The sequence below is a fragment of the Saimiri boliviensis genome, chromosome 2 (genome assembly GCF_048565385.1).
Source record: "Saimiri boliviensis isolate mSaiBol1 chromosome 2, mSaiBol1.pri, whole genome shotgun sequence".
Classification (NCBI taxonomy): Eukaryota; Metazoa; Chordata; class Mammalia; order Primates; family Cebidae; genus Saimiri; species Saimiri boliviensis.
Genome location: NC_133450.1, coordinates 126,181,053 through 126,206,396, shown reverse-complemented (window position 1 = coordinate 126,206,396; position 25,344 = coordinate 126,181,053). Strand labels below are relative to the sequence as shown.

General features: G+C 39.9%; 1 protein-coding gene across 2 annotated transcripts; it reads right to left on the bottom strand.

Annotated features, from left to right (window-relative positions):
• On the bottom strand, positions 1-24,101 carry ARPP19 (cAMP regulated phosphoprotein 19). 2 transcript variants are annotated; one of them, XM_039462933.2, is made up of 4 exons: positions 24,021-24,101; positions 23,732-23,786; positions 10,590-10,712; positions 1-5,035 (listed from the first exon to the last, which is right to left on the bottom strand). In XM_039462933.2, the coding sequence occupies exons 2-4, from the start codon at positions 23,774-23,776 to the stop codon at positions 4,865-4,867; spliced, it is 339 nt and encodes a 112-aa protein (XP_039318867.1). In that variant the 5' UTR covers positions 23,777-23,786; positions 24,021-24,101; the 3' UTR covers positions 1-4,864. The 2 variants fall into 2 exon arrangements, with proteins under 2 accessions (XP_039318867.1, XP_039318868.1); XM_039462934.2 differs by having other exon boundaries at positions 24,017-24,070.
• Between the last annotated feature and the right edge of the window lie 1,243 nt (positions 24,102-25,344).

The window sequence follows — 25,344 nt, the reverse complement described above, 5'->3', positions numbered from 1 at the left end:
TATTAGGTAGATCCATTTATTTTTTTTAAATACAAGTATAATTTTGGAAGGGCTATTTGACAAATTCAGCATTAACTGCCAATTCTATAGACATGTTTAACAGAAAAACAAAAACAAAAACAAGGCATTTACTCTTGGCCCTTTGAGTACAGGTGAAGTGTCCTATTGCACCACAAGTGGTAGTGATGCAGTAACAGATCCAAGGGCGTAATACTGAAGATTTTTTTTCCAACTGCGATTTAGTTGAAAAATAACATAATACATATTAACGGCTATCAAGACCACCAGTGAGCTGCAAAATACCGAGATGCCTACCTACTTAGAAGGCTGAAACGAGTAAAACAGTATTAAAATAAGTGTTTTTATTCTTAATGATTAACAATGACAGAACAAGATTATCTTTGATTCCAATTTTATAAGGTATGGTGGGGAACTGAGGAGATATTGGGGAAGACTGGCAGTGTGTGCTGAATTGGAGTTGGGAATGTAGCTCAAATTTGCCAATATTCAGATTAGGATATTGTTTTAGAAAATTTTAAATGTGTCCTAAATTGTGTCATATTGAAAATAATATTAAGGATCAATGATTCATTAGTCCTAAACACAATTTAATGAGTGCCATCAATGGGCTTAAGAAATAAGCAGGGATGGGGGATGGTGAGGCAAAATGAGGTGAAAGAGAAATGGAAAGTGGAAAATACACTTGAACATTGGAGAGTGTGAAAAGGCCACCAGAGAAACTGCTTTAGTTATCATTCAGAAGTGCTCTTCCAATTGGCTACCTGCTCCTGATCACACAAACACCAATTGAGCACAGGGGCAGTAACCCCCTTTATCTGCAATTTCTCTTTCTGTAGTTTGTTACCTGAGGCAACCTTGGTCCAAACATATTATGTGGAAAATTCCAGAAATAAACAATTCATGTTTTAAATCACAAGCCAGCTGGGCACGGTGGTTCATGCCTGAATTCCCAGCACTTTAGGAGGACAAGGCAGGTGGATCACCTGATGTCAGGAGTTCAAGACCAGCCTGGCCAACTTGGTGAAAACCCATCTCTTCTAAAAATACAAAAATTAGCTGGGCATGGTGGCAGGCGCCTGTAATCCCAGCTACTTGAGAGGCTGAGGCAAAAGAATCGCCTGAACCCAGGAGGTGGAGGTTCCAGTGAGTGAAGACCGCACCACTACACTCCAACCTGGGCAACAGAGCAAGACTCCATCTCAAACAAAAATACTAATAAAAAGAAAAGAAATCACAAGCTATCCTGAGTGATGAAATCTTATGATCTCCTGCTCTGTCCTGTCCGGGATGTGAAATCATCCCTCTGTCCTGCTTACCCACACTACATACTACACGCTCCTTAGTCGCTTAGTAGCCGCCTTGGTTGTCAGATTGAAAAAATATAGTCTATAAAGGGTTCAATACTATCTGAAGTTTCAGACACCCACTAGGGATCTCGGAATGTACTTATTGCAGATGGGGGAGCCGACTGTATTATAAGGGGTTCAATACATCTGAGGTTTCAGGTATCCACTGGGGGTCTTGGAATGTGTCTCTTGCAGATAAGGGAAGACTACTGTATTACATTTCAGCTTCTATAAAACTTTACTCATTTGGATTATGAACACAAGCCTGATTTAGTAAAAAATATCGATAAATAATCAGAGGTATAGTTTCGTTTCATCAAGTAAAAAGAGCAACTAATTCCAACTGTTGAAGTAGTAACAAGTAAAGGCTTCGCCAGGCTTGCCGTGATGAATAGTTAAGACATATTTTTAGGTCAACAGCACAAGATTATTGAATAACTTGTATGCTACAAACATGCTGCTTGCACTCATCAAAACCACCCAACAATCCTTACCATTCCAACTTGCTGAGAACCATGTCAGATGTTGCCTTCAAGAATGAAATGTTTCTCAAAACTGTTCTATCAAATGTAGTCGCTATTGGACATAAAACAAGTGATTGCAGACTTTAGCCAGTTTTCATGAAGTATTTATCTCCAACTTCAGTTTATTCCAACATTAATTTATGATAGGACAGTTATTAAAATTAGCCATTTCTCAGACTGTAACTTTGAAATCATAAGAAATGGACAATTAAGTTCACTAGTAAAAATCTTGATTCAAGTGATGATTCAGTAGCTTACAAATGTCTTCAACAAACTGAGCTTTGAGGCAGAACACAAAACAGAAAAATCTAAAACCTCTCTATCCCAAGCACCAATAACAGAGGCTAAGCAATTATACCTACAAATCCTTAATGGCAGGTCTCTCCTAATGAAAACTCCTGAGATTTAAGCACTGTGACTTACACAAGGCAGGTTGGCTTAATGAGGAAATTTGCTTTTAATAAAAAGACAATCAGCAATATTTAATTTTGGGCACTTAGCATTTCACAGATCCTCAATACGTTTTGAGGTAGGTCAAATATTGAGTGTATTTTACAAACAAAATTCAAGCAGATGTTTTGTTACTTGTCCCCAACCACAGGAGCAGTTCTATCATGGTCTAATCTTTCAGATTAATCTTTCACATGTGAATTTAATGGTAATCACTTGCATATATTCATAAAAAAAAACCAAAAGACTAGATACAGAAATTCTACTTTGGGATATTTTAAACTTCTTAAATTGATCCTATAATGAGTATATTATACTTGTTCACATTACAAATATGTGTGTGTATGTGTATATATATATATATATATATATATATATATATATATATATATAAAACTGATCTTTACAGTTACAAATGAGTACAGGACTGACTGTGTTGCTTTTCTGCCTTTTGGGGTGAGTAGAGCAGGAAGATAATCACCAAGCTTTCCTCAGAGCACTAGGCAGCCTTTAACTGAAGGTGCTACGTTTGAGGCACCACTGACTATGATTTGGGATCATAGGAGAGCAGGTATACTAATGGAACCAGGATTCTGAAAAGATGCCTGGATCCAAAAAGGGGAGGCTCTCTGCAAGACAAAGATGAAGAGAAAAATAGTAACATCTCAAGCTACTGATCCTGAGCATCAGGCTACGGCATTACAACTACTTGTGAGAGGAGCGCCTACAAGAGCAGTAAACTTGTCCCAATAAAGTCTGTTAAAGTTCTTACTAACGAGATAGGCCACAAGTAAAATTAAATTGGTATTTTTTATTAAAGCAACATCGATAGAAGCAAATATCTAAACATTTTTAAGTTTTACCTGTCATGTATATTATTCTCATTATCACAAGCCTAATTCAATTAGCTTGTCATAATTCTTAAAATAATTTCCCCAAATTCAGCTCATCTTGACATAGGTACTTGAGCCAGCATTCTGAACTGTTTCATTATAAAGCTCGTTTTAAGCAATTGTAGAATATTAGTAATAAAGGATTAAGAATAGGTAACTTGAGCCTAGGAGTAAAGCTGCAGTGAGCTATGATTGTACTACTGCAGTAGAGCCCAGGTGACAGAGCAAGACCCTATCTCAAAACAAAACAAAACAAAACAAAACAAACAAAAAAAACCCAACAACAAAAAAGAGAGGTTATTTAACAACTAAGAAATTCAAAGGAAAACATCATTACTGTAATGTGTTATATAAAAGAGTAAGGGTATAGACACCTAAGCTTCCATATAGAACAAACAGCCCAATACCATTTGAGTCAAAGAACAAAGCGACAGGGGTGGGGAGGGGAGGCAGGTGGCAGGGGGCAGGGGGCAGGGGGCATGGAATGCAGAGTATTGATGCCTTTTACTCTAGTGTCTCCAAAGTTGAGTGTGGAAGTAAAAAGTTTCTACATTTAAAAAGTTTATATAAATTATATGAATTGTAACTTTCATACAAATAAAAATGAAAGGTTCTGCATAGGACAAAAGATATGCCTAAGCAACATATCGTATTTGCACAAGGCCACTGAATGTCATGGGTATTAGTAACAAATGAAAAGCTTAAGTCTATGGCAGATTGAACTAAGATTTCAGTTTGGTATTCTATAAGCCCGAGATTGTAAACTACTCTTATTATACAAAAGCTATAATAACTTAGAGTTTTGTGTAAGAACTCTTGTGCTTCTGGTTGGCACATTATCTATTTTTTAAATATGTGAAATTAATACAGACATTTGTGAGAGGTTGTGCAAAACTACTGTATTTACAAAAATGGCACAAAAGTGAATTCAAGTCAATGCACATGCATACTTCATTCACATCTTCAACAACAAAAGGTATTCTAACTCTACAGAACTGAATTAAGAGTATTAGCTACAACGGCAGCTGTTAAGAACTAGAGTCACATAAGTTACACCAGAATGGGCAAATATTGCCCAAGTAAAATTCTACTGTTAAAGCTGAAACAGGTTTAAGGCCATTCAAGTTCAAGCACAGAGATACAAATCTTTCAGAGCCCCATCTAGTTGGTTTGAAATATGTGACCTTTCTTCTAACTTGTGGTCTTAAACTTCTGTTTTACAAAATTCAAAAGGAAAATACAGAATAAATCAATACAATGGATTATATTAAATAAGAGTAACATACAAAGCTATAATTAAGATGAAGGAATAAAAGCCAGAACATTAAAATTTTAAAACTTGCTTGTTACTTGTTAGAACCAGTACTACACTAGGAGTTAGGTTAATATATACAACTATTTTCAAGTAGATTACTTATGTTTCTCTAACACGTCCTCTTCACCAGTGCACTGTTAAACTAATCAAAAACTCTACACATGTATATTCCACAATAGCAGCACACACTACTGCTACCTGCAAAGCTGTCAGTCTCAAATGACTTAGTGAATGAAAGGAAATAAAAAGCAGGTAAGTAACATATTAAGGAAAAATAATGGGAATTAGCAGATTCATGCAGTTCAGCTCTTTTAATCAGCCGGCCAGCTTGCTAGCAACAAGGGATGGTTTCCGTTGAGGAAGGTCCTGTGGAGTGGGAATGTGGTCACCAGTGACCTCTGTCTTATCCGGAGCTGCAGTAGGAAGTTGCTTGTTCTTCATTTTTGCTTTAGCCATGTTGTAATCCCCAGAATCAAAATATTTTTGCTACAAAAAAAAAAAAATTCAGGTTAGAGCTTAGCAATTACTGATACAAACCCACACTGTCAGTATAAGGTTGGTCTAAAAAAATTTAAACAGAAATATTAATTAGATGAAATAGCTATGCCTCTGTATTGTGTTCCCGCATAAGTCAACAGCTGAGAAGCCCCTGTTCAGGCTAGGCGCAGTGGCTAATGCTTGAAATCCCAATGCTTTGGGAGGCCAAGATGGCGAAAACCCGTCTCTACTAAAAAAAACCCAAAAAACAAACATAAATTAGCTGGGTGTGGCGGTGCACACTTTTAATTCCAGCACATGCCTGTAACTTCAGCAGCCAAGGCCTGAGAGTCACTTGAACCTGGCAGGTAGAGGCTGCAGTGAGCTGAGATCACCCCACTGTACTTCAGCCTGGGCAACAGAGTGACACTGTCTCAAAAAAAAAAAAAAGAAGAAGAAAAAGAAGAAGAACCCCCCTCCAGCCTTTCTTGAACCATTCTGGTTCTAATAAAGAACCATCAAGACTAATATTAAGCTGTCTGGGAAGTCCCAGACAGCTTAATCTTAGTGTATTTATTTAATATTACAATTTACTTAACTCAGTGAAAAAAAAAAAAAAAACAAAAACCTTTCATTTACGAATGGAACAACCAGGCTGAAACACTTGCTTTAACTATTTTATAAATAAAACACATAATCCAGCTGGGCATGGTGGCTCACGCCTATAACCCCAACACTTTAGTAGGCTGAGGCGGGAGAATCACTTGAGGTCAGGAGTTCGAAACCAGCCCAGTCAACATGGTGAAACCCCACCTCTACCAAAAATACAAAAATTAGCTGGACGTGGTGGTATGTACCTGTAACCCCAGCTACTCGGGAGGCTGAGACATGAGAATCGCTGGAACCCGGGGTGTAGAAGTTGCAGAGAGCTACCCCAGCCTGGGCGACAGAGCAAGACTCTGTCTCAAAAACAAACAAAAATCCCACATAATTATAGGTATTAAAACTATTATTTATAGTTCCTGGTATCCTGTCATTTAGAATAAATGTTGCTGCAAGAATTTAAATCGTATTTATTTGAACTAGGGCAGTTCACCAAAATAAAAATTAACGTAAAAACATAAATATTAGAGTAATGAAAGAAATAAACTCACTAGAAATTATTACTTAAAATTACATCCCTACCCTACACCTCTTCCATCTTTCACAGAGATACTAAGTATTACTACTGCTTTGTTTAGTTGCCCTTTGTCATCAACATGCAAATTGTGAAGACAGCTAAATATCAACATTAATACAGTCAATTCTTTTGACTTCCAGAGTGAAAACATAAATTTGCCTGGGTTCTGACTTACACCTGCCATGCTGAGCCTATCTTCACTGAGTGCCTGCTATACATGAGGTACTATGTGAGAGCTGGAGTAAGATACAAAGATGGGACAATAGTCAAGTAAATCAACAACTACAATACTGCCTTAAGCATACACAGTGCTGTGTGGCACTCAAAGCAGGGGAATCTATTCTTAGTCTTGGGTTGGCAAAGGAATAATCCAGGTATAAAATGAGGGTTTGGACAAAAGGAAAAAAACAGGTAACATTTATAGAATTTCTTCAGGGATACCTCATGAGGTAAAACAAAATAGCTAGGAACTCACAGCTTAGTTTAATTGTTGACTGACCTGAGGAAAAAGTCTCACTGACTGCTTTATTCCACCATTCTTTGATAATCCAAACCTGGCCTATGGCCCAAAGGCCTAAAGATAGAAACGCTTTCATGTATTACTGTATATGTACCATACACAACAGTAACAAGGAACCTTGGACCAGGTCCATCTAAAGCTTGCTGCAGCTTCACTTCTGTGTTTCAAAACAAGCAGACAGAAAACCCTTGACATTTTGATGTACTGCATTGTATTTAAAAAGCTACTTATGAATTTTGTAGGCTCTAGAGGAGAACAAAGCAGCCTGCCAAATTTCTTTTTTGTCAAAAGCACAAACTGAGAAATTTAACACACATGTAAGTTTTAGGCAGATTTCCCCCAATGTAATAAACTCAGTTTCTAATGATAACAATTTTACAGTAAGCAAAAGTTCATCACAAAGGGATCTCACTTAACTGTAGATTAGTCTACTCTGCCTGGGGGAAAGGAATTAAATTCAGTGTGACTAGAGATAAAACTAAAATCAATGTGTGACAATTAGAATTGCCTTACAAAGGAAAAGGTTACTGCAAAAGGTGGCAAATCCTCACAGAGACTCAGCAAAGACAATGATACAACAAAGATGCCAGACAAAGAAGTCAATGCTTTAAGGTAGGGAAGTGAGCTAAACCGTTTCTGAAATTGGGATCCACAGATAACAAAGATAATGACATTAGATGTCTTTAACAATCTCTAAATTTCATGAGTTTGTAATGAAAATATTTAAAAATTAATTATGATCTAGATGATAATCATAAAAGCTTCGTCTCAACCAAATTTATGGACCATACTTACATCAGCATTTACGACTACACTGACACTAAGTGATCACTTAAAGTGAAAATGTTCAACTGTAAAGCCATGTTTCTTACAAGTGGATTTTCTGCTTTCTTGGGACTTCACAGCCCCTACAAATATAAAAAAACAAAAACAAAACAAAAACCAAAAGGAAATAAAAAGAGTGAAAATGGGCCATACAGCTTCTTGGTATCCCTCCCAGTTCTGATCATCTATGTAGTTATGCATACATGGTCATACTGTTAAAAGCCTAATAACAACAATAACCTCATAATAACATTAATGAGTACAACACAGAAAGAGACCTATTACAATAAATCATAATATCTAACCAAACTTTCTCAAATGGAGAAGCTACTTAAAGATGCTAAGGTAACTTGTCAAGTTTGCTAACTAGTGACAGAGGAAAATTAAAACCCAGAACCTGTGATCCAGAGTTTAAAAAAAATCAAATCTTCATATAAAAAATGGCTCGGTGTGGTGGCTCATGCCTGCAATCTCAGCGCTTTGAAAGGCTGAGGCGGGTGGATCACCTGAGGTCAGGAATTTAAGACCAGCCCGACTAACATGGTAAAACCCTGTCTCTACTAAAAACACAAAATATAAGCCAGGCGTGGTGGCATGTGCCTGTAATCCCAGCTGCTCTGGAGGCTGAGGCAGGAGAATCACTTGAACCCGGGAGGTGGAGATTGCAGTGAGCCAAAATCGTGGCATTGCACCCCAGCCTGGGCAACAACAGTAAACTTCTGTCTCAAAACAAAACAAAACAAAACAAACAAACAAAAAACCTTATTTACGGCCGGGCGTGGTGGCTCAAGCCTGCAATCCCAGCACTTTGGGAGGCCGAGGCGGGTGGATCACGAGGTCAAGAGATCGAGACCAGCCTGGTCAACATGGTGAAACCCCGTCTCTACTAAAAATACAAAAAATTAGCTGGGCATGGTGGCGTGTGCCTGTAATCCCAGCTGCTCAGAAGGCTGAGGCAGGAGAATTGCCTGAACCCAGGAGGCGGAGGTTGCGGTGAGCCGAGATCGTGCCATTGCACTCCAGCCTGGGTTAACAAGAGCGAAACTCCGTCTCAAAAACAAAACAAACAAACAAAAAAAAACCTTATTTACTGACATTCTGCTATAATACAGAATCATTCAAGAGCTTACTTCTCAAATTCTATATACTTATTTCTTGATTCAGTGGCATTTTCTACTATTTATATCTGTAACACCAACTTCAAGATATAATGTACATAAAATCTGACCTGAAGATACTTAAAAAGTAATAAATAGTTGAAGTTAGAGAGAAATTACAATGACAATAGCCCCAATATTGGAAGAAAGCCTATTAGTCAAAGTTATGCTGGAGATGAGCAAATAAAACATTTCCTAAACAATAATAATCAAATCAAAACAATAGTCAAAGATTACATAATTTATCTCATAACTAAAAACACAGTCCTCATTCTGCTTTTTCTATTTATCCCCCATATTATGATCTTTATGTTTTAAAATAACCGCATACTGTATTTTGTTGACTTACTTCAATTTATTTAGTCATTTCTCTGCTGTTGAATAGTGGTGCTACTACTAATTATAGTTAAAGCTTTAAGGAGGATCTTCCAGCTTGAAGACTTTTTCCTTGTACTGAATTATACCCTTAAGATTAATTTACAATTATTCATTTGAAGAATGTTTTTATAAAGCTTGATCCATACTCCTTTAGAAACAAGTAATAATTTTAAATGTTTAAACACAACAAAGAGTGTACAGCTTCATTCAACTTCAACATTACCAATAGGTATTATCTGAAACATTTTTGTAATTTAGTTGTATAAATACTATGATGTAATTCCATTTCATTGATTTCTGTTTATTGTATTTCTTGTTAAAATCCTTTATCTAGGAGCAGCTTAAGTGTTTTTCTTGTATACTTAAAAGTTCCCTTTTGCATATTTATAAGTTTCTTTATGTATTTTAGATATTAACTATCATTTACTTCCCTACTTGATTATATATTTTATGGTACAGGAGTTTTACATATTTATAAATTTGCTGTAATTATTCCTTGTCATCCTACTATTTCAAAGCTGTGAATGTTACTCTTTCATATAAGATTAAAAATACCATTCTATCTTTTGCCACTTTAAAACAATCCATATGTAACTAGAGTTAATACACACATAGACATGTTTTTTTTAAGCAAGCAGTTGATACCAGCATATGAATGTATTTAAGGAGAAACATGATTTAGCATCTCACTCAACAATTATCTTCCATAAGTAATATTTCATCCTTTTCTGTACAGTAAATAATTTGAATATGCTTAAGCTGAAGATGAAACTCTCTATTTTTTATGGTAAAGGAAGGGGTCACAGGACAGCACTTAGGGAAAAAACAGGCCAGGATTATCTAAATATCATTATTGAGAAATAATGTTATCTACCTCACAAAGCATGGCAAGAGTTTGAAAATATCTTCGGCAATATGAACTATTAAAATGACAATGTTTAAATTGTATTATGGGAAATTTGACTGTGAAACATATATAAAGGAGATAGCTGTGCTTTTACAAGTGATTATTTCATCCAAATAAGTATTTTAAGTCTTTGAATGTTGTGTGGGAATCATCTGCAAAACATATTCAAAATCTGTTTCAAAATATGGGCAGAAAGATAAAGACCAGCTTCTGGATAGTGGTTGCTTTTGGAGAGATAAAGGAAAGGGCTCATATATACATACACGGTAGGTTTCAACTATATCTACAGCATTATCTTAAGAAAGATAAAACTGAAACACGGCAAAATATAAACATTAGATCTAGGTTGGGGTACATGGGTTGTTATATCTGTAATATTTCTACAAGCTTTAAATAGTTTATTAAAAATGCTAAAGAGTTGTAGATTCTTATCATGCTTATTTATAAACACTGCAAAATATTGAGAAAACCCATTATAGGTACATACACACATATGTACATTAAAGTACAGCGCTATACGCACATTTATTTCACAATCTGTCAGCATACTGAATTTGTAGGGTTTAAGTATCTAAAAATCACCCATGAGAACTTACCCCTTTCTGTAATCGTTTCCTTAAGAAATCTGAACCTCCAGGCTTTTGTCCCAGATGAGGATATCTTGCTTTTAATTTTGCTTCTTCAGCTTTCTCTGGACTAGTTACTTTATCTTCCATTTCCTAAAATAATTTCAAATAAATTACTTCTTTATTACAACTCAGTTATTTAAAATAATTCACCTTTAAAAATCTGGATTCTGAATTCTAGTTGTTAAATGCCAAGTACCACAGCATCTGACTAAGAAATCAAACCCAGAAGCCTTTAAAACATCTCTATCTTGTTTTTCAAAAGATCCATGTGATAGCTCTATTATAGCTGTGATGCATGTATAACACCCCACACACTGGATAAAAATATCAAGATAGCTCAGCTCTGAAGTCTTGCTTGCCATTACTTTTCCAGTCATGTATAATACATTTATAGTTAGTCACCTTCTATGGAACTCTTCAGTTCTTTGCCTATATTTAGAGAATCTTCCTAATACTGTTAAAATATACAAGATTTTTTCTATTTATCCAAAATTATGTATGAAGTTACTTAGATTCTTTACTAGAATTAACAGCAGGCTTTTTAACAGTACATTTCTCTTGAATAAAAAAAGATGATACAGATAATTGTTTTATATTTTTAATATTTTTATTTTAAATAATAGAGATGGGTGTCTCGCTATATTGCCTAGGCTGGTCTTGAACTCCGGGGCTCAAACAATCCTGCCTCGGCCTCCCAAAGTCATAGGATTACAGGCATGACCCAACATGCCTGGCTCATCCTGATATTTTCAAAGAGGAGAAATACCATTTTTGTCTTCTTTGAATATCATTGCCTAACTTTCCCCCATGTTTAAAATGACAAACTCTGTTCATGTCAAACATCCTATTCTTTAATATATCAAAACCTGTTTTCTGACAGGACTATCAAGTTCTTCTGTCTATTCTCTTTGAACATCAGTCTTAATTTAGCCTGTTTTCTTTCAAAGTGCTTTATTTTATAGAGGTGCAGTGTTTATTGCTTCATGGCAAATACTGCACAAGAATGAATCAAGAAAAACAGGTTGGGCATAGCGGCTCACTCCTGTAATCCCAACAGTTTGGGAGCTGTGGGTGGATCACTTGAGGCCAGCAGTTTGAGACCAGCCTGGGCAATATGGACGAAACCCAATCTCTGTAAAAAATTTTAAAATTAGCTGGGCATGGTGGTATGAGTCTGCAGTCCCAGCTACTCAAAAGGCTGAGGCAAAAGGACTGCTTAAGCCCAGGAGGTTGAGGCTGCACTCCAGCCTGGGTGACAGTGAGACTCTGTCTCAAAACAAAATATAACAAAACAAAAAACAAACATAAAAAGCTGTCCTGAGATAAACTGGGCAGCTGGCAAGGCACATTTTCTAAATAATGGACTCATTTCTGCACATTAAATCAGCAAAATCACATAACTCTGTATATCTTGAGCCTTCCACGTTACTTAGGAATAGTCAAAGCAGGAATGCTAAATCCATAAATGTCAAACCTATGTTCTTATATAGCAAGCAAATCATTTATCCAAGAATTGAAAAAAAACTTTATAAAATTTTGGCATATATTTCACTCAAAATTATATTCATATATTAAAAAAATAGAGATGACAATCCTGTTTCCCTTACCTTTTTATCCACAGGAGGGAAAAAAATTAGAGGTCGGGCTATATTGCCCAAGCTAGTCTTGAACTCCTGGCCTCAAGCTATCCTCTCATCTCAGCCTCCCAACATGCTGGGATTATAGGCACGCACCACCATGCCCAGTTCTCATACATGTTTTATATAATCAGCTTCACACACTTTACATATTGTCAATATTTCATCCTGAACTGCTCCTTCATGTTTTAGATCTTTTCATTTTCAGTCTTGGAGAATTTTGAGAAAAAAGCTGCTGCTGTCAAATACTTTGTTTTCTATGGAGCCTTTTTTTTTTTTTGAGACGGAGTTTCGCGTTGTTACCCAGACTGGAGTGCAATGGCACGATCTCGGCTCACTGCAACCTCCGCCTCCTGGGTTCAAGCAATTCTCCTGTCTCAGTCTCCCGAGTAGCTGGGACTACAGGCATGCACCACTACGCCCAGCTAATTTTTGTATTTTTAGTAGAGACGGGGTTTCACCATTTTGACCAAGATGGTCTCGATCTCTTGACCTCGTGATCCACCCGCCTCGGTCTCCCAAAGTGCTGGGATTATAGGTGTGAGCCACCGTGCCCGGCTGGAGCCTCTTTTTATGTTGCACAGATTCACACATTTATGTTATCTCTTTACAGTGGTCACATCATTTACTCACTTGATGTGGACAAAATACAATTATGTGCACTTAGCCAGAAATAGAGAATTTAAATAGTAGTGATTCTACCAGTCATTCCATTCAAGAACGGTATGCCCCAGAGAGGTAAAGTATGAGGCATGTGATGTAAACCTGCTATTCCCATGTTAGTCTCTTGTTGGGTATCTTGCAGAGCATAAGTACATCAACATGCTGTTTATCACAGTAGTGTTTAAAATCTCAGCCCCTGTAACACAAGCCTATTACCTCAGCTAGCACTCAACTTAAGAATCACCCTGGTCGGGCGCAGTGGCTCAAGCCTGTAATCTCAGCACTTTGGGAGGCCGAGGCGGGCAGATCATGAGGTCAAGAGATCGAGACCATCCTGGCTAACCAACATGGTGCAACCCTGTCTCTACTAAAAACTCAAAAAAATTAGCTGGGCGTAATGGCGTGCACCTGTAGTCCCAGCTACTCGGGAAGCTGAGACAGGAGAACTGCTTGAACCTAGGAGGCAGAGGTTGCAGTGAGCTGAGATTGTGCCACTGCACTCCAGCCTGGCACCTGACGACAAAGTGAAACTGTCTCAAAAAAAAAAAAAAAAAAAAAAAAGAATCACCCTAATCATCCAAACAGAGGACATAAAAGTGACTACCTGCTCTAATGAGAACTGATGAGGCAGTCTCCAAAATGATTGTCAAGTGTGATTTTAGGTATACATGATTTTTTGCCTTACTAACATTAAACCTAACCCCATGTAAGATATGACCACACCACATTCATCACAAAAGCCAGAAAAATGAACACAAATGTAATATTACCAAGTTTAATGTAGGAAGGTGGGCTGAGTCACTGAACAGCTTCTCTGTGGCTCAGCCCTCAATGCAGGTATCTACTGCAGCCCAAGTGCTGCAATTTAGAAGAGGGAGAAGAAACCTACGCTTGGGTTTCTGTGCACAGCTGGTTTCAAATTATACTGGCTGAAAAGGGAGCATAAGTACATCAACATGCTGTTTATCACAGTAGTGTTTAAAATCTCAGCCCCTGTAACACAAGCCTATTACCTCAGCTAGCACTGAACTTAAGAATCACCCTGGCCGGGCACAGGGTGAAAAAAAATCCAAGCTAATTGTCACCCTTTAGTCCCTGCACCTGCAAATTAAGGGTGTTCTGGAGTCCTACATTTCCATTAAGAATTCAACTTTCTCGAGCCTAGGAAATGAGAGCTCTCCACTTCTTCCTTTGATTCGAAATAGTTCTCCAAATCTAACACTTCTCTGAATTCCTTAAAAAAATTTTAAGGAAAATTGTATGCAGAGTAGAGTAGCAACCTACTCTAGTTTCCAGCATTTCTGCAGGTTTCCTCCCTTTGTTACATCAAGGAAAGTAAGTTGTACACAATTCTGGCATTCCCTGATTTTCTTTTTCTTGAGACAAGAGTCTGTTCTGTCAACCAGGCTGGAGTGCAGTGGCATGATCTCAGCTCACCACAACCTCAACCTCCCAGGTTCAAGCAATTCTCCTGCCTAGGCCTCCTGAGTAGCTAGGATTACTAATTTTTGTATTTTTAGTAGAGATGAGTTTTTGTCATGTTGGCCACGCTGGTCTTGAACTCCTGACGTCAGGTAATCTGCCTGCCTTGGCCTCCCAAAGAGCTGAGACCAAAGGCATGAGCCTCTGGGCCCGGATACATTCCCTTATTGTCTTCTTTTTTTTTGTTGAGACAGAGTCTCGCTCCGACACCAGGCTCCAGGTTGGAGTGCAGTGGCGCCATCTTGGCTCACTGCAATTTCTGCCTCAAGAGTTCAAGCAATTCTTCTGTCTCAGCCTCCTGAGTAGCTGGGACTACAGACGCACACCACCACGCCTAGCTAATTTTCGTATTTTTAGCAGAAACAGGGTTTCACCATGTTGGCCAGGATGGTCTTGATCTCTTGACCTCGTGATCCACCTGCCTTGACCTCCCAAAGTGCTGAGATTACAGGTGTGAGCCACCACGCCTGGCCGCATTCCCTTATTTTCTTAATAAGGAGTACACTGATACGTTAAGCATATTCAATTCAATTAAAAAATCTTTTGGGTAAAACAGCATCTACCAGCTGCAAATGTCATTTATATTTAGAATGAATTTACAACATGTTCTAGAAAAAAAGCCAGTTCTTGAACTTTCTTGCCAAATACACAGCACAAGTGAAAGCCCCTGCTAGCTGCAACTTCCTAAATGGATTCAGAATTTCATTGCATTTAACACCAAAAGGGGGAAAATTTATTATGATCCAATCTAGATTTTTAAATGTAATAAATATCATTAAGACTTCCACAATACTTTTCATGAATCCTACAGAAACATTCTACATAGGTAGGCAGTTCTAGGACCTTAATGATAAGCTAGTTCAAGTGCTTGGACATGCATTAATATTCTGACAGTTACTGAGTTCCTGTTAAGTTCTGCCAATGGCATCTATACCAGATTAAAAGGTATAAGGGAAAGAATCCATTCTGCTCCTGGTGATGCCACCACCACCAACAGACAGCAGTCGCCCCTGTGAGCTCCTACATAGGGATATACAGCAGATAAACAGGGGATCTAGTAGCAGCTACATAACAATGGAGGCAAATGATGGTGAACCCTGAACAGTACTCATCCTTGCAGGGTCAAAGGCTTTCTGTAATCCTTACCTCTAGAAACATTACCTCCCTCCCTTTTGTTCTTTTATTCTTTTTCATTTTTTTTGAGACAGAGTCTTGCTCTTGCTGCCCAGGTTGGAGTAAAATGGTGCAATCTCGGCTCACCACAACCTCTATCTCCCGGGTTCAAGTGATTCTGCTGCCTCAGCCTCCTGAGTAGAAGGAATCACAGGCATGCGCCACCATGCCCGCTAATTTTGTATTTTTAGTAGAGATGGTGTTTCTCCACTGGTCAGGCTGGTCTGTTCCTCTATTCTTTTTAATACTTTGTAGCCTTATTCCCTAAAAATCATAGTCTTTCCTGTTTAAAACACACAAAGTGGTTTCTGCTCCTGTCTCCCAACAGGACACTGATAAAAGCAGGTAAAATAAACGATTTATCCATACAGTCATGTTCAAAAATGCTAATTAGGCCACAATTCCATGTGACTTCATGTTTCTGGACCTCAAGGGAATTTCTAAACATTTTCTTAAGCTAGAATGAAAACAAAGGGGAGATAAGCAAATAGTATGTATTTGCTTATTTTTTCAAAAAATAATCACAGAAAGACGAAATCATAAACCAATCTTTGGGTTAAATAGGTTTGGATGTAAGGGATAAAGGTCAGGAATGACTATTACTAAACAAAGAAATTCATACATATGCACATATAAGACAATATTGTAATGTTAATGTCTTTATCATATGGAGGTGAAAAAGGAAAAATATCCTATTTAACGGTACCATATTTTTAGTTTAAGTGTTCTATGGTCCTGTATAATTTAGAAAAGGGCTTATACGATTAGATTTAGTTAAAGGGAAAGAGGAAAAAAAAGTAAAGGTCTTATATTCTTAATTTTTACACCTTGTTTAGTTAAGAATGCATGTCAAGGGAACCAATTAAACAGCAGAAATAAAAAGGAATGGAGGGGACGGCAAGAATGGAAGAAAAATTTAAGGACCCAAAAGAAGCAAAAAGACAGGAGAAACGAATCCCACTATGTTAATAACCACAATAACCATAATGAAGCAATAGACTGTCCATTTAAATACTGTAGCTGAATTAAAGGAAAAAAAATCTAGCCACTTGCAGAGTACACATAAAAAAAAATCTATAAATGACATAGTTTGAAAGTAAACAGACTGAGGGTGGGTAGTGGTGGTGGTGACAAACCAGGCAAATCCTGACCAAAACGGAACTAGTACAGCGCATCTATTTTTTTTTTTTTTTTGGTAGATACATGGCTTTCCTATGTTGCCCAGGCTGCTCTAGAACTCCCAGCCTCAAGCAATCCTCCCATGTTGGCCCCGCAAACTGCTAGGACTGCAGGCATGAGCCACTATGCTGGACTGTGCCACTAATAAAATGGCCTGAAAATACGTAAAGCAAAAACTGACAGAACTACAGGGAACAAGTGGCAAGTCCATTACCATGGAATTCAACATACCTTCCTCAATTATTAATAGCTATAAAAGATAAAGTAGTTAAGATACTTGATTTTAATTTTACGCCTAACAATTAGGAAATGCATATTCTTCCAGAAACACAAATGGAAAAACTAACATTAGGCTATAAAGCAAATCTTAACTATTTTCTTCCAGACCACCATCTACAACTACAATTCCTTAAAGTCAGTAACAATTAAAAATTATAAATCTTTAATATTTAGAAATTAAAAACATACTTCTAAGTAATTCCTGGTTAAAAAAAGCATGAGAATTAAAAAAAAAAAATAGTTGGCCGGGCGCGGTGGCTCAAGCCTGTAATCCCAGCACTTTGGGAGGCTGAGGCGGGTGGATCACGAGGTCGAGAGATCGAGACCATCCTGGTCAACATGGTGAAACCCCGACTCCACTAAAAATACAAAAAATTAGCTGGGCATGGTGGCACGTGCCTGTAATCCTAGCTACTCAGGAGGCTGAGGCAGGAGAATTGCTTGAACCCAGGAGGGGGAGGTTGCGGTGAGCCAAGATCGCGCCATTGCACTCCAGCCTGAGTAACAAGAGTGAAACTCCGTCTAAAAAAAAAAAAAAAAAAAAAAAAATAGTTCTAGACCTACCTGGGCAACATAGTAAGACCCTGCCTTTACAAAAAAATTTTAAAATTAGCTAGGTGTGCTGGCACATGCTTATATGCCTACAGTCCTAGCTATTTGTGAGGCTGAGGTGGGAGGGTCACTTAAACCTACCCTGGGAGACAGAGAGAGACCCTGTTTCTTTAAAAACAAACAAACAAGACCCTACACATCCCAAAACTTGTGGGATATAGCAAGTATCCCTGAAGGGCTTTTATCAGAGAAGAAAGCTAAATCTCACTGAGCTATGCATCCAATTTAAGAAGTCAGATAAAGAAAGGAGCCCCCACAAAATGGAGAATTTAGATTCCATGCCCAGGCTGGAGTGCACTGGCACGATCTCAGCTCACTGCAATCTCTGCCTCACAGTTTCAAGGGATTCTCTTGCCTCAGCCTCTGGAGTAGCTGGGATTACAGGCGCCCGCCACCGTGCCTGGCTAATTTTTGTATTTTTAGTTGAGATGGGGTTTCACCATCTTGGCCAGGGTGGTCTTGAATACCTGACCTTGTGATCCACCCACCTCAGCCTTCCAAAGTGTAGGATTACAGGCATGAGCCACCGCGAAGAAGTATTTTTTACAATTCAAATCTGGTTTTGAAGTTCTATTCTCCAAGAAGACTTTGTGTTACACAGCAATTTTACTACATTTTAGAAATAGATGCTGTAATGTAAGTGGATTTACTTGGGTTAAGTAGCTTCTGAATTGATAATGGGGGCTGAAGGAGGCAGATTTCTGAACTTTTGGCTACTGGCTGCAAGTTGGGAATGGAACCCAGGATATGGTAAGACAGACATATGTTTACACACAGATACATGTTTACGATATATCTGAAACCAAACCAAAAACCTTAAGAACAGTATTTTAAATAATAGTATTGCCTTGCCATGTGCATTTTTGCAAACTGTACAACTGAAATACATCAGAAATCCTTTCTGTGAGTAGGTGGGGTAATAGTCTTAAATATATACACATAAAAAGGGCATCCTAATAACTAAGGATCATTTTGTAGTCTATTATAGACTGATGACCATTACGTCTCAATGACTGACACTACTTTTCAGCCTTCAGCAGAGGAGAGTTATACAGCAACATCAGCAATAAAAATCTGACCACTGTAAGCAAATTCTCTATCTGCTCAGCAATATGTTCACTGATGCATGGACTGATGAATAACTAGAACAGATTAATGAAAGCCAACAAATCCTTTGGGATATTGCCAGGAAGGTACCAATACTGTATCAAGCTCTATGGAAAATTACTGTTGTCATTCTATTAAGTCATTGTTTGCCCAGTGCCTAGCATTTAATGAATATTCAATAAAAGTTCATTCATCTGAACTTGTCTCCATAAAGCTATAAAGCTAAGAAACTTTCTACACACTTGAGGATTTCACCATCAGCTCATCTTTAGTATTTTATGTTACAGTAAACAGAGCTTCAGGATTAGAAGTATTAAAGTCTTGCACAAACAAAGAAGCAACCATAACAAACTGTTGTATAGCAAACTGCTAAGACCGCTAAGAGCAATATTTAAAAACTTTTCTTAGGTTTCCCAACCTTAGGCAATCAATGGTTGCAGGGACCAAGCGAGCTTGTTGTTCACTCTGAATAAAAACAGAAAACATGGACTGGTGCGGTGGCTCACACCTGTAGTCCCAGCTACTCGAAGGAAGAGGTGGGAGGCTAGATAAGTCCAGGAGTTGAAGGCTGCAATGTGCAATCATTGTGCCACTGCATCCCAGCCTGGGCGACAGAGCAAGACCCTGTCTCAAACATAACAAAAACGTTCTTGGGCCTTTAAGTTAACAAAATACAGTGTCAAAAGAGTCCCTAAAAATACCAATTTGAACTCCTATTTTTAAAATACTGGAAGCATGGGAAAAAATTTATATCTCTTCTTTATGTCTGATATATTAAAATAATTTAGTTAATAGTTCTTTTCCTCTTCTACCACTCACAAAGGCACTAACATGTATTTTACCTGACATATAATTTTGTTGAGAGCTTTACTACAGGTATCCTTTCCAAGGCTTATTAGTTTGATGAGTCTTACAACCTCTAGAAAACTTGCTATTGAGATATTAAAAAAAAAACAACTAAGGTGACAACACAAACAAAAAAATATATATATACACATCCCTGTAGTCTCGTTCAGGAGTTCTTAAGTGGGCTGAGCTAAAGTTTTCATCCCACCACAGTCTGTTCTTCTTAACTGTAGTAGTAGCATTGTCATTTGTTTTGAAATAGTACGACGGCAAAGGTTTTAACAGAAAAGTTTCGAGGAAAATCCAATCAGCCATTTTCTAAATAATGCCAAGCACAATGTTGAGTGCTGTGAGATAACAGATATATAAAACAGGGTCCTTGAGCATAAGCTGTTCACAGTGCAATTAAAATTACCATCTTTTTTTCTTTTTTGAGACAGGGTCTCCCTGGTCAACCAGTGGTGCCATCAAAGCTCACTGTGGTCTGGACCTTGACCTCCTGGAGGGCAAGTGATCCTCCCCTCAGCCTCTGGAGGTGGTGGAACTACAGGTGTAGATTGATTATTATTTTTTAGAGACCTGGGTCTTGCTATATTGCCCAGGCTTGTCTCAAACTCCTGGCATTAAGTGATTTTCCAGCCTTGGCCTCCCAAAGTGCTGGGATTACAGGCATGAGCCACTCAGCAGGGCCAGAATTACCTGTTTCAAGTTCCCACTTGCCTCTTCTCCCCTCCAGGACTAGTGTACATGCCTTTGTTAGCTTACTCATTGATAGATCCATGAGGTCTGTGCTCAAAACTTTTAAACGCTTTGTTTTCACTTAAGTGGTTATCTCAAAGGCAAATATAAGCTTATTCTGGGACATCTGAATCACTATGTCCCATCTAAGTAGTGCTATGTGGCTTCTGCTCTGCGCTTTCTTTGACACAAACTCAGCAGATTACACCAACTATCTAGGAAAATGAGAAAAGAATGGAGCTGAACTTAAAATGTGACTGTATCTGTGACTCTGGAAACTTAATGACCCCATAGCTTACTATAAAAGGGGAACTGAGCCACCACATGGCCTAGGGCAGTGTTAACAAACTAAAAAACTCCTTTAACTTTTAACAGTTGCTGCCATATTCTCAATACATTGGAAATTTAGTTTCAGCAAAATACCAAGCATACAATCAAAAATTTAGACTGCCTTTGTTTGTATTTAATCTATTTTAGTTTAAATTTTATCTTATTTAAAATGGAGTCTCACTCTGTTGCCCAGGCTGGAGTGCAGTGGAGTGATCTCGGCTCACTGCAACCTCCGCCTTCTGGGTTCAAGCGATTCTCCTGTCTCAGCCGCCTCAGTAGCTGGGACTACAGGTGCACGCCACCATGCCCGGATAATTTTTGTATTTTTTAGTAGAGATGGGGTTTCACCACATTGGCCAGGCTGGTCTCGAACTCCTAACCTCAAGTAATCTGTCCACCTCAGTCTCCCAAAGTGTTGGGATTACAGGTAAGAGCCACAGCGACTACACTGGACAACTTTTATTTATTTATTTTTTGACACAGAATCTTGTTCTGTTGCCCAGGCTGGAGTACGGTGGTATGATCTCAGCTCACTGCAACCTCTGCCTCCTGGGTTCAAGCAATTCTTGTGCCATGGCCAGCCAAGTAGCTGGGATTACAGGTGCGGGCCACCACACTTGGCTAATTTTTGAACTTTTAGTACAGACAGGGGTTCACCATGTTGGCCAGGCTGGTCTCCAACTCCTGGCCTCAAGTAATCCACCTGCCCTGACCTCCCAAAGTGTTGGGATTACAGGTGTGAGGCACAGCACCCGGCCTTTTAAATTTTAAAAAATATTTTTAAAGTAGCTCACTGTAGCCTCTAACTCCTGGTCTCAAGTGATCCTTCCACCTCAGCCTCCCTAGTAGCTGGGACTATAGGGCTACAGGCATGCCACCACAGCTGGCTAATTTTTATTTTCTGTAGAGACAAAATCTTGCAATGTTGAGCAGGGTGGTCTCAAACTCCTAGCCACAAGCAATCCTCTTGCCTCAGCCTTCCAAAGTGCCAGAATTACAGGCAAGAGCCACCATGCCTGGCTGTTTTAGTTTTAGAGTGGTTTACAAGAGATAAGAGTTTATACTATTTTTTATGTTTGTATATACTTAATTGCATCCTAATACAAAAGAGGAATCTGGTTTTCTCCTCCTACCAAGGGGGCACACACTACTCAAGATAGAGAAAGTGACTTAGCTTTTACTCCATGCAGGCCCAGCTATCTACCTTAATTCTTCAGAGGCAACAGGCAATCTACCAGTAAACTATAAAGGTATTTTTAGCTGAATACTTTAGCTTTAAGTGGAAGGTCAATTGGGTACACAGACAATAACTCAATTTTTTAGGTCATCAAACTGATCTTCCAAATAGAAACAGGTGATTTGGCAGACAGCACATAGAAGTGACTTTGCATATTTTCTCCAGGGTTAGGGACACTATCCATGCCACAGACACTTAGCATTTACAGCCAATCCTCAATTTAAGAAGGAACATGATATTCCTAACACACTTTGGTTGGTTTTAATGACAGCAGCTAATACCAAAACACCTTAAATGTTTAATGCAGACAATAAGAAAAACGTTCGAGCTACCCTTAATATTGTTAGAAGATACATTAGGCTTTTCCAAATCAAAGTTTACACTCTAGAAATCAACACTGCATCCTTTGGCAACACACTAACAGAATTTATCAAAGGAAATTATGTAGCACACTACTGTGCACCTTAAGTTAATGCTAAGTTTGATGTCAGTGTTTAAGGCAAAACACCACAGATAGGGACTTGTTATTTTTGAGGGTTGCTAAAGTTCAAGCAATAATGAACACAAACATTTTACAATAAGCAGCTGATTCTTAATACTACTGTTAACACTGCAATCCTTAATATATGTATTTTTTGCCCCCCAAATCATTATTTTGGCAATGTGTAAAAATATCTATTTTCACTGGATATTCTCAAATAATGTGGTAACTTAGGCTATTATCTATGCTACTGTTGTTTTCTTGTTTTTTCCTTCAATTACTTGAACATCCTAACAAAACCACACAACTCAAGTTAACACGGTTTTAAGAACATATGGAATGGGCTTAGAAAACTAACCCAATTCCCAACCCTCATGAGGACAAGCGCAACATTAAGCAGAAACCCGCACGAAGGTCAAACACTAGACCAAAATTGTGCTTTACAACACAACCTGATTTGTAAGAAAAATTGTTTATCAACAATTTAAGGAGCAAGATACCTCGGCCCTTTCTCACTTCTCGGCCAGTCACACCAACCCAATAGGGTAGGGTGGCAGAAATAATTATAATGGGACAGACAAACGCTAGCCTAGATAAAGATAAACCCTTTATGTTCGTAATTTGAACCAGGATGACACTCTTGGCCTATTCCCCTACATCAAGAAGACACAAATGCGTTTAAAAATATTCCCATGCTTCCAATAAAACCCTGATTAATTTCGTGAGTAAATTTTTAAATTCCACCGTTTCGATGTTCAGTCAAGTACCGTAGGTGAGTCCCATGGACGGAAACGTTTTTGGACGCTGACTGCGCTTAACACTGACACATGCCTGACCTCCTCCAGGCCTCACCGCCGCCGCGGGAAGCAAGCGCTAGTATTCGCCTTTACAGGTGAAGACACCGAAGGCCGGACTTTACTCGCGGACCGTGGTGACACCGGTTGGCTCTGAAATGCCAGTCCCGGCCCACATCGCGGCCCGCACACGAGGCACTGCCTTCGGAGCGAACCGCACGCTTACAAGTAGTTGGAGAGTTCTTCAAAGGAAAAAAACTTCCTGAGCAAATTGAAGCTCGCAGAAAAACTTGGGCTCTCGCTTAAATCTAAGTGACTGCCGGACACCCGACCCACGGAGGCGTTGGAAAAGGCACGATTCGGAGAAAACGCGGGGCACGTTAGGACTCCCAATGAGTCGGCGCTCATCACCAGCCAGCGACGGCGGGAAGGAAGCTAACGGTGGGGCGCAGGTGCCTCGGCCCCGCATCCCGGGCGCGCCCCTCCGCCCGGCGCGAGCAGGCGGCCCGCCAAACCCGACCCTGGGCAGGGCCCGCGCCCCGCGCACTCACCTTCTGCTCCTCCGCGGAGGCTGCCTCGGGGACTTCCGCAGACATAGTGCTCCCTCTGCAGACGAGACGCCCGGAAAAGACGGAATTAGCGGGTGGCCGAGATCGCCCGGCCGCCGCCGCCTTAGGCCCGCCCGCCGCCCGGCCCAGTTCTCCCAACGCCCGCCGGGCCGCCTCCGCCCGCGCAAATGGCGGCAGTCTTATGATGACACGGAGCCGTGGGGCGCTCTGCGGGTCGAGGCCTCCGCTCGCCGGAGCCCGCCTGCCCGTCTCGCGCCGCGCCCCTACCTACTTGACCCCGCTTCTCCCGCTCGCTGTCGTCCAAGCACTTCCTTTTTCCCTTCAAAGGTCGCGGCTCCCGCCTCACCTCACATCCGTCTGTGGCTGCCGAATGCTTCCTGGGAATTGTAGTTTCTAAGTGGAGCCGCCTCTCCCCGCCCTTTCCTGTCCACTCTGACCCTCTGGTTCTAGGCGCTTTACTGTTTCTACTTCCCCAGACTTGCCTAGTTTTCTGTCCTGTTTGCTCTCTGCACCGTAGCCACACAGGCTGTCTTCTGGGCACACCAAAGCTGCTTCCTCCACTCTGCCACGTCTTCACATCTTCAGACCTGAGTCTCCGCCTCGGAACCTTTCCTTCCTAAGCCTCTGCACTAGGTCAGAGCCACCTCTTAAAGGCTATCACAGCCCTGAACAGTTCCTCGACAACACGAACTGTATCATTAGACAGCCGTTGTGACTTTAGGTCACCTCTCCTGCTCAGATAAGCCGCACCAGGGCAGGGATCTCGTATGTAATTACTTACATTTTACTCTGAGGGTCCAGCACTTCGTAGATAGAATTCAGATTCATTTGTCCACTCCCAGGGGGTCCACTCCCACAACTTTCCCGAAACTGCTAGCCCAATTGAATTGCCAAGTCCTGCAATAAAAAACAAAAAAAAACTCCCACACTTTCTTTTTTTTTCTTTTTTTTTTTTTGGGGGGGGGGCGGAGTTTCGGTCTTGTTACCCAGCCTGGAGTGCAATGGCGCGATCTCGGCTCACTGCAACCTCCGCCTCCTGGGTTCAAGCAATTCTCCTGCCTCAGCCTCCTGAGTAGCTGGGATTACAGGCACGCACCACCATGTCCAGCTAATTTTTTGTATTTTTAGTAGAGACGGGGTTTCACCATGTTGACCAGGATGGTCTTGATCTCTTGACCTCGTGATCCACTCGCCTCGGCCTCCCAAAGTGCTGGGATTACAGGCTTGAGCCACTGCGCCCTGCCTTTTCTTTCTCTTTTTGAGACAGAGTCTCACTCTGTTACCCTGGCTGGAGTGCAGTAGTGCGATCTTGGCTCATTTCAACCTCTACCTCCTGGGTTTAAGCAATTCTCCTGTTTCAGCCTCCCAAGCAGCTGGGATTACAGGCACCCACCACCACAACCGGATAATTTTTTGTATTTTTAGTAGAGACGGGGTTTTGCCATGTTGGCCAGGCTGATCTCGAACTCCTGGCCTCAAGTTATCCACCCACCTCAGCCTCCCCAAATGCTGGGATTACAGGTGTAAACCACCACGCCCAGCCCCCACCCCCACTCCGCCTTTTTTTAACCCACCCCCACCCCCCCGCCTTTTTT

Bases quoted from the DNA above. Each gene is read 5' to 3' on its own strand.
- ARPP19 (XM_039462933.2), bottom strand. From the start codon at position 23,776: ATGTCTGCGGAAGTCCCCGAGGCAGCCTCCGCGGAGGAGCAGAAG. The intron at 10,713-23,731 runs GTGAGTGCGCGG...AAATTATTTTAG, and splicing joins CCTCCGCGGAGGAGCAGAAG to GAAATGGAAGATAAAGTAAC. The intron at 5,036-10,589 runs GTAAGTTCTCAT...TTTTTTTTGTAG, and splicing joins GGAAACGATTACAGAAAGGG to CAAAAATATTTTGATTCTGG.